Source organism: Natator depressus, chromosome 3, assembly GCF_965152275.1.
Source record: "Natator depressus isolate rNatDep1 chromosome 3, rNatDep2.hap1, whole genome shotgun sequence".
NCBI classification, from domain to species: domain Eukaryota; kingdom Metazoa; phylum Chordata; order Testudines; family Cheloniidae; genus Natator; species Natator depressus.
In genome coordinates this window covers 23485635-23494925 of record NC_134236.1, presented here as the reverse complement: position 1 = coordinate 23494925, position 9291 = coordinate 23485635, and the positions used below count along the sequence as shown (strand labels likewise).

General features: G+C 41.9%; 1 protein-coding gene across 1 annotated transcript in view; it reads right to left on the bottom strand.

The window, feature by feature from the left end:
- Positions 1-5995: 5995 nt before the first annotated feature.
- HS1BP3 (HCLS1 binding protein 3) overlaps positions 5996-9291 on the bottom strand; it is a 74451-nt gene continuing 71155 nt past the window's right edge. The window contains exon 7 of the mRNA XM_074947533.1: positions 5996-7876. Coding sequence (XP_074803634.1) covers positions 7645-7876 — 232 coding nt within the window. The 3' untranslated portion in view covers positions 5996-7644. The remainder of the gene's footprint in view (positions 7877-9291) is intronic.

The following is a 9291-nucleotide window of genomic DNA, read 5'->3' as shown; positions in this document are numbered from 1 at the left end:
GTGTGCCCAATTTGAGACACCTAGGACTTGATTGTTCAAAGTACTGAGAATGGCTGAAGTCTGGCAAAGTTATAGGGAACCGAAAACAGGGTCTTACAGTGGAAATTGCTCGGCAACCTTAACTAGAGGCAGAGGTACCTGTGCTACCTAATAATAACAATCGTGCGCCCACTGAATTCATTAAGTGCAGAAATGGGTCACTGATTTACTTGCAACTGCTTGCGATCTCTAGTCTATAAAGTAGAAGTAGCAAGGTGCATTAGATGATTTGAAAGAGCTCAATTCATATCTCAAATTAAACCAGGGATCTGGATTCCAAAACCTGAATTCTCACTCTCCCCACAAGCCCCTCCCCTAAGAAAAAAAGTGAAGTGAAATAGAAACAAAAAATATGAAGGCTAATTAGAATCACCTGAGTCAATTTACCCTCCTTCAGTGACCTAAGCATTTCTACTTTGAGTCATTAGCATTGCTCTCTCTAGTTCTGAAGTGTGTGGTCATATTCTTGAATAATGGCTTGTTAGTAAACATTTCTTCGGTCTGAACTGTTTTCACAGATTGCATTCACAAGGGTCAAGACTATTGTAGAATGCAAGTGTGTTGTTTTCAGTCTGGAGGGAGCAAATATAATCCAACTATTACATTGCAGTACTTGAAACCATTTCCATTTTAGGTATGTGGATGCCACAATATGTACCGGTTTTAAAAGTTTATTCGTTTCCTTCCAGTGTTTTACTTTAAAAAGTTCCAGGCATCTCAAATGTGGTCTTCCTTAGCTTCACAGAAGATTGCTTGGAGATGCCAGTGATGTGTATTGTGAGTTCCTACACCCCTATTAAAGGATTAGGAGTACTGAATTTTTAATAAAGACATCTTTTCTCCCAACTGTTCGTTACACATTTTGGAATTAAATAGGTTTTACCAGAAACAAAATACAACAGTCTGTATAAAAGTCCCACTCTCTCTCAAATTGTTCATCTTTCACTTTTGTCAGTTGTGATGTCATCATTTTACTGGTTGTCTAGTGACTACAGAGTTTTCCTGACTTTCTAATACAAGAAAAAAGCAATAAAGCTTTTTTTGGAAAAATATTTCAGGCCATCTTTATACATCATAAAGAAGCAACAAACAAACAAACACCCTAAAAAATACCACAAGCCCATTTGTTTTTCATTTTCAGGTCACCTCAAAGGTTCATGGCCAGGGTAGGATGCAGATCTGTGTTTTTTCCTAGCTACAGCTTCTCGTTTAACTGTGTGACGGTAAATCAGCCTATCTTTCCATTTCCTCATCTGTAAAATGGGTATAATACTAGAGAAGAAAGCTGGTCTTGTGGCTAAGATGCTAGTTTGGGATTCAGGCCATCTAGGTTCAATTTCCAGCTATGCCACAGATTTCCCATGTGACCTTAGACATAACAGTTGGTTTCTTTATGCCTCAGTACCCCATCTGTAAAATGGAGATACTTGCTTTTCTCCCATCCTGTCTTGTCAGTTTAGATTATGAGTTCTTCAGCTCTTTTTCTTTCTCAGCTCTATGTTTGCAGAGTGTCTAATACAATGAGACCCCACTATTAATTGGTGCTACTGTAACACAAATTATAGTAATAAAAATAGTTACCTGCTTCATAGGGGTTTTGTAATGCTAAGTTTGTTAGTGTTTGTATGTCTGAGACCCTTTGGGGTTCTCTACTAGCAGTTGCTGTAGAATTCCAAAGTAGTAGTACTAAAATACAGCTCTTCCCAGGAAAGGAAAACATTGACTTTTTCTAGTACACTCACATTTTTTAAGGTCTCTCACCTCAGAAGGTGGGTGAGTCATGAAACACACACTTCTTTCAGAAAGCTAGTAATTAGCTAGAAATAGAATAGAGCAAAAGTCACAGTGTTAAATACAAATCCACACACTTCATTTGGTAGCATTATAAAAACCCTGACAGGCTATTGCCAGGTCAAACCAAAAGTGTAAAAGCACAGAAAATAGAAATGGATAAAGGAGCAGTGTGAAATACAAATGGTACAGATTTCATTCAATATAATTACTGTGTAAAGCCCTGACAGGCATGAGCTATTGCATGGTCAACATCTGGAAGGCTAAGTCATTCCCGCAATTACCACACTGTAAAGAAATGGGTCAGTATCATTGTATTTATCTCATCATATAGTTTGATGAAATAATATACAGGATGAGAACCTGGGGAACTGTTGCAAGACTGATAAGTGTATCTCAGTAAATGTGTCTGCCAGTTTCCTCATGTGTCTGCCAGTTTCCTGTGAGCATGGTTGTGTTTTGTTTTAATATAGGATCTAAAACGTCTGCCTCTATGGGAATTTCCTGTTCCTTCTCTGGATTTGTCCCTGATAAAGAGCTATCTGGGCTCAATGTGAAGGCACTTAACTCTATAGAGTGGATTAGTAGGATTGAACCAGTGTAATCCACACTAGCCCAGTGTTATTGGCCTCATTAGCACCACAAAAGCAATTTCCCCTCCCTTGGTATTTACCCCTTCTTGTCAACTGTTGAGAATAGGCCACTTCCACCTTAATTGAATTGGCTCGTTAGCACTGACCCCACACTTGGTAAGGCAACTCCCATATTTTCATGTGCTATAGTATATATTCTGCTTACTGTATTTTTCATGCCGTGCATCTGATGAAGTGGATTTTAGCCCATGAAAGCTTATGCCCAAATAAATTTGTTAGTCTCTGAGGTGCCACAAGGACTCCTCATTGTTTTTGCTGATACAGACTAACACGGCTACCCCTCTGAAACCAGTGTTATTTTTGTCTCCCTCTAATGGCTGATCCTCAAAAGGATAAAAGCCTGTCACTGCTGCCAGGTAAGGAGGTTGCTCCCTTATTTCACCTGATACAGGCTCATACTTTTAAAGTTAAAGGTTCCAGGTTCAAATCCTACTGACAGCCCAAACAGAGGCTCATTTTACCAGCATGCAAGCCTAGTTTTCCAGGGCCTAACTGTTGACTCTTCAGACAAGAAGCAACAACCTAATTTTCCCCATTATTCCCCATCTTGGGAGGTTGTGCTTCTAGGTAGAAAACTACAACTATAGCCAGACACAGCAAATAGAGGTTAAAAAAAAAAAGATAAGCTAAGAAAGGCCCAGGTGCATAAAACAGTAAATAGAGAAATAAACCATAGAAGCCTTGAGACTTTCTTGTTTACGGTCAGCAATATATAGCTGGGATCCTTGGCACGCCTGGCCAAGGAGTGATTGCTAACATAATGAAAAGTTATTGTTAGCTCTTTTGAGGTGAGATTATTGGCATTAATAATTACCACCAACGAAATAATATATGGGAATTTTGGGATCATTAGTGACAATGCCCAAGAAACTCAAAGAGCGAACAGAAATGATAGGAGCAATAAGAAATGTGCTATTTGGGTAAATATAGAGCACAGATAGCTTTGTGAAAGATGTTAATAAACATTTAAAAGAGGATGAAGCACATCTTGCAATAGAAACACTTAACAACCCATTAATTTCAGGGTCCCAACCTTGCTTCTTAAAGGGAAATCAGGTTTTTGTAACAACCTATATATATCAGGCAGGCATACATTTTCAATTACATCTTGTCATCAAATTTCACCCATTATCATAGACCCAAGACTATCAGACTAGTCACATCCCATCTGTTTAGATCAGGTCAGATTGATTGGCAACCACAAAGCTGCTAATCATCTACATGAGATTCTAAATATTAGATTTTTCTAGACACATTTTTCACAGAAAGAAAGTTAGGAGGCAAATCCTCAGGTGTCATGAAGTAGCATAGCATCAATGATTTCTGTGGGGCTTTGCTGATTTATGCTAGCTGATCATCTAGCCCTAGATTTTTACCAACACATGTTGAAATGGTTGTATGTTTCAGGTATTGTCCAGATTTGGTTTCACTACTCATTAGACTGAGCATGCTACCATCTAAATCAGTGATCACCAACGGGTCAATCACGATCGACTAGTCGATCCTAGAGGATCTCCCAGTCGATTACCATCTGTGGTGGCACAGTAAGGCTGCTGCTAAGACAAGCTCCCTGCTTGCCCTGGCCCCATGCTGCTCCCAGAAGCAGCCAGTGCGGCCCCAGGGGCGGGGCGGGTGGGGGAGACAGGGGGTCTCCCTCTGTGTGCTGCTCCTGCCTGCAAGCACCGTCCCCGCAGCTCCCATTGGCCAGGAACGGGGAGCTGTGGCCAATGGGAGCTGCAGGGGCAGTGCTTGCAGAGAGGGGCAGCGCACAGAGCCATGTGCCACCCACACCTGCCCCAGGGGCCACAGGGGCGCATTGGCCCCTTCCGGAAGCTGCATGGGGTCGGGTTAGGCAGGGAGCCTGCCTTAGCGGAAGCCATGCTGCGCAACCAACCGAGGTAAGTGTTCCCAGCAGGAGGCCACACCCCAACCCCCAGGCCCCTCCCAGAGCCAGAACCCCAAACCAGCCCTGAGCCCCCTCCTGGAGCCAGCACCCCATATCCATTCCTGCGCCCTGAATCCCCTCCTGCATCCCAAGCCCCAGCCCTGACCCCCCTCCCTGAGCCAGCACTCCCACCCCCTCCTGCATCCCAACACTCTGCCCAAGCTCTAACCTTCCAGAGTCAGCACCCCATATCCCTTTCTGCACCCCAAACCCCTGCCCCAGCCCTGATCCCCTCCCAGAGTCAGCACCCTATAACCCCCCCACACACACCCCAACACTCTGCCCCAGCCTGGAGTCCCCTCCTGCACCCAAACTCCCTCCCAGAGCTTGCACCTCTCACCCCCTTCTGCACCCCAACCCCTTGCCCCAGGCTCAGCCCAGAGCCCCCTCCCACACTGCGAACCCCTCGGCCCCAGCCCAGAGCCCACACCCCCTCCCGAACTGCAACCCCTTACTCCAGCCCGGTGGAAGTGAGTGAGGGTGGAGGAGAGTGAGTGACGGAGAGGGGTGGGATGGAGCGAGTGGGGAGGAGTATTAGGGAAGGGGTGGGGCCTCAGGAAAGGGGCAGGGTAAATCCTGGGTTGCCCTTAAATTCCAAAAGTGATCTTGGGTGTAAAAAGGTTGGAGACCACTGATCTAAACAATTGCCTGTCCATCATCACTTTAGTGAACGGACACATCAGAGAGCCTTGTGTTTCTCTGTGGTATGCCACTCTTGTGTATTGTTTTTATTACCGAACAGCTGGAGATTACCATGTCTTCCTGAAAAACCTGACTCCAGAATCCTTGAGCATCCTGTTGAAAAAGGAAATTCTTTGATTGCAGAAGTTCTATTTAGGGGTTACTCTACTGGAATTTATTCCTATATAGCTCTAAGAAAATTACATTTCTTGCAACAGTGAAGTGATACTTGGAAAATCTGTGATCTGTTATTCACCCCTCCGAACCAAGTAACTTTCATGATAGCTTCTAATTATATAATTACAGGATGCCATATGGTAGCATTTTCAAAAATGCTCTGCTGAACTCTTCTTCCACTGAATTCAAAGGGACTGTAATTGTTAATTTTGAGGGAGCAGAGTTAGGCCAACACTGAGTGCTTTTTTTTTTTTTTTTTTTAGTTTGTTGCCAACTCTACATAGCAGGAAGTCACCAGACAAACCCTGAAAAGTCACTAGATGTGGCTGTTTAAGCACTCAAAAGGAGTCAAAAATGCCACTAAACAAAATTTCCAGAGAATTCAACAGAGAATTATACACACACACACACACACACACACACACGTGCCTAGACAAGTATAGTCACAAAATCATTCACAAGCAGCTCAACAGTGTTCATAAAAATCCATTCCATGCTTGTCTTACTACATTCTGTTGGACACCAAGTCAATATTCTGTCTCAACTGAGCATGTCCTCAGAAGGAATTGCATTCCAGGGCTTCTTGGGCTGAGATCACTATAATCTGCAGACGAGGAAAAAAAGTTTGTGGAGGCTAATTAAATATTTTGCTCAGATACTAATGGAAGCCACATAAAAACCATAGACAGAGTTCTGTGTTCATCAGTAAGCTTTATCTGAACAGTGCTTCAATATTTTCTTATTTATACACATATTTTACTGCACTCATATGGCAATAAAAATGGAACATTCATCACAGCTTAGGTAATTAGAACCCAACTTTCTACTCTCATCATCCCTTACTTTAGGATATAATAAAGAACAACAGTATTTACAGGTTAGCATGTCATTTTATTATAGTGAATCTTATTTACATGGTTCAAATCTAATACTGATTTTTTTGTTCATTTAAACAAAAATGTACTTAATACATTATCTTTTGGAATAAAGTGAAAATTATTAATAGAGAACATGATAATTATTAAAAATATATTTTTAAAATGCTTTAGAAGCTATGATGTTATGCATTAAAAAGGCAGATCTGGGGTGTGTGACATGGCTTAAATATACTAGCATTTCACGGCTGGAGACCTTGCCTCCAGTCTAATTTAGTTCGCAGGTAAGATGCGTTTAGTGGTCTCAGTTGAGGTTACAGACACTTGCCCAAATTATAATTCAGCACATTCAAGAAGAGAGCCCTAGCCCTGGAATAGGAGGGGCAGTGCAGGCTGCTGGTGAGGTGCTGGGTTAATTTCTTACTTTTCATGGGCACTAAAATTTCACCAAAATATACAGATTTTTTTTAAAAAACATCTTATCACCCCAGAGTTGCTCTTGCCTGGCTATAAAAATTAAACAGATACCAAAGGGACCACCATTTAGCATCATTCCACTCCCATGTCTTTATAGAGATGGTCCCAAGCCCTGAAGTTTAGATCAGGAGAAAGATCCAAACTTCCTAAACATTTCAGTGTCTGTGTATCTACAGATGGCCTGAAATACAGCTCCAGTCATTTGCTAACTCTGCGCCATGTTCCTGTGCTGACTATCCGTAGTCAGAAAATCTGTACATAGATTTGCAGTGTCTAGCCTTGTTTCACTATTGCACTAGATCTCCCCTGAGCTGGAATTTGTGTACCTAAACAACCAATGGCCAGACATTGACACTATATGGCTGTATCTATACTGGGGGTAGGGACAACTTTCTCTGGGACAAAATGAGTGCCTGAATAAGGGAAGAACAGTCAGGCAACGTGGGATTTTAATCTCTCTCTGAGATACAAAGGAGGCGGATTTTAGTGTATCCACAGAAGCACTAACTGGCTGCATCTCACTAAAATGACAGCAAGGGAGGGCAGGTTACTACAAGGATGGACAAAAGAAAAAGGATCACATTTCCAGTTAATTAAAACATACCGTCTCTTATTCAGCTAATGGAGGGAAGGGGGCCCCACCAGACTGTATTCATGCTTGCAGCCTCGGCTGTTTGCGTGAGCCCTTTCGGTCTAGTAATCAGTTATCCAATAATTTGATATGATTATAGTACACAGAATCTATAGTGTTGTATATTTTTTACACCTCTTAAAAAAAAAAAAGCCTGAAAATATAAGACATTAGACCATAATTACACTGAGTAGAAACACATACTCTTTACCACTTAGAGCTTGTGAAATAATCAGACTTTCTGCTCTCCTAATCATGACAAGTTGGCAAATGTAGCGACAATGAAGAATTCGAGCTAACTCCTGCCTCCCTCACATACGAGGTCAATGGCACTTGGATAAGGCAGCCTCGGAAGACAGAAAAGAAACAGATTCTTCAAAAGAGACTCATGTCTTGGTTGCTGATAGATTCATTGTCCTGAATGTACTGGAGAATGTCTACCTCGTCCATGGTTTGAATCTTGTCTTCTTTCAGCTTTGCTGGAGGGGCTGGACTAACATTGTTCTTAGTGGTGATTAATGGCTTCTTAAGCAATGCTGGTTTATGTGGCAGCCTGGGTTTTGGCTTGGAACTCACTCTCCAGAGCCTCTCTAAATCCTCTTCAACCCTAAGGAAAGAAAATAAAAACACAAATACACACATGACTCCTCATTGGAGCTGACTAGGAATTTTTTGACTACAAATATTTTTCCTCAGAAAATGCCAATTCACTGAAACTGAAACTTCATGGGAAAGGGTTGATTTCAACATTTCCCATTCTGAAAATTCTGGAAACTTTGAAATTGTCACAGAAACCAGTAAAATGAGACACTAAATGAAAAGTTCCATTTTTTAAAATGTGAAATGACTTTTTATTTAGAAATGCAAGTTAATGTAGAATAAAGAAAAAGTTTAAAAAAATTGAAATGGAAATAAAACCCTTTCCGTTGAACCAAACTGAATTTTTTTTTCCTGTTCACAAAAGTTTGAGATTGATTTTTTGCCTCAATTTGGAATGGGAAAATATTTTTGAAATCTCACCATTTTTCACAGGACAGGTAAACTCTTTCCTGCCCAAGTCTGCTTCTCAGATGAACAAGATGAACTACATATCTAGCCTCTAACGCTGATCTGGATAAAGTTAACCACAGAATGGCTTGTTCACACATGCTCCTGTGAAACAGAAGGCTCCTTTGATCTGTGTGCACTATGCTTTTTTAGGGTAACTTTTCCCAACATTCTAATCAAATAATATTCAAACAACATCAAAACATAGAAGGAAAAATTAAAATAAATTACTGGAATTTATAGAGTCAATGGTATTTGTTTGGCTGGATTGAATGTCGTAGGTATTAGTGTGAGATTTCAGGGTGGGATCAAGCACTCTACATTGGTCTAACTCTACTGCCGTTGAAGTCAGTGGTAAAACATGGGAGCAGGGTCAGTGCTGAACACTTTGAAAAATCCCATCTTTGATCATTCTGAAAGCTGCAGCTGGAAAGACCTCCCCCCCCCGCCCTTGGCAACAGGATGGGGGAAGTTCTGCCATGCACTGGGAGTGCTAGATTGATAGGGTGCACCCCTCTCTGCAGCAAAAATGGCTCCCCAGAAGCAATATGCGCAGAGCAAGTGGAGATGGGGATAAGGGAAGAGGCAAAGCCAGAATCCTCTCTTCTGTGTGGATTCTCTGGTCCTCCTGCTAATGCTGTGACACCGGTGGCTGAAATGGGTTTGGCAGAGCAGCTCTGCAGCCACTTTACTGCCTGGGGTGGACAAAGTTCCTTTTAATTGTGTCCCTTTTCACACTCTGTGCTCGTTGAGTGGTGACCAGAGCCTTGGATTTGGTCTTTATCTCAGATTAGTTAGCCGGTATTTTGGCTCCCTGTAATGTCATTTATTCTTTATTGTTCATATTTTCCCCACCAACATATCTGTTCCTGTTACTCTAGCTGATGGCTTTGGGATATACGGGGTGAAATCCTGGCTCCATCGACATCAATGGTAAAACTCCCACTGACTTCAATAGGGCCAGAATTTCACCCC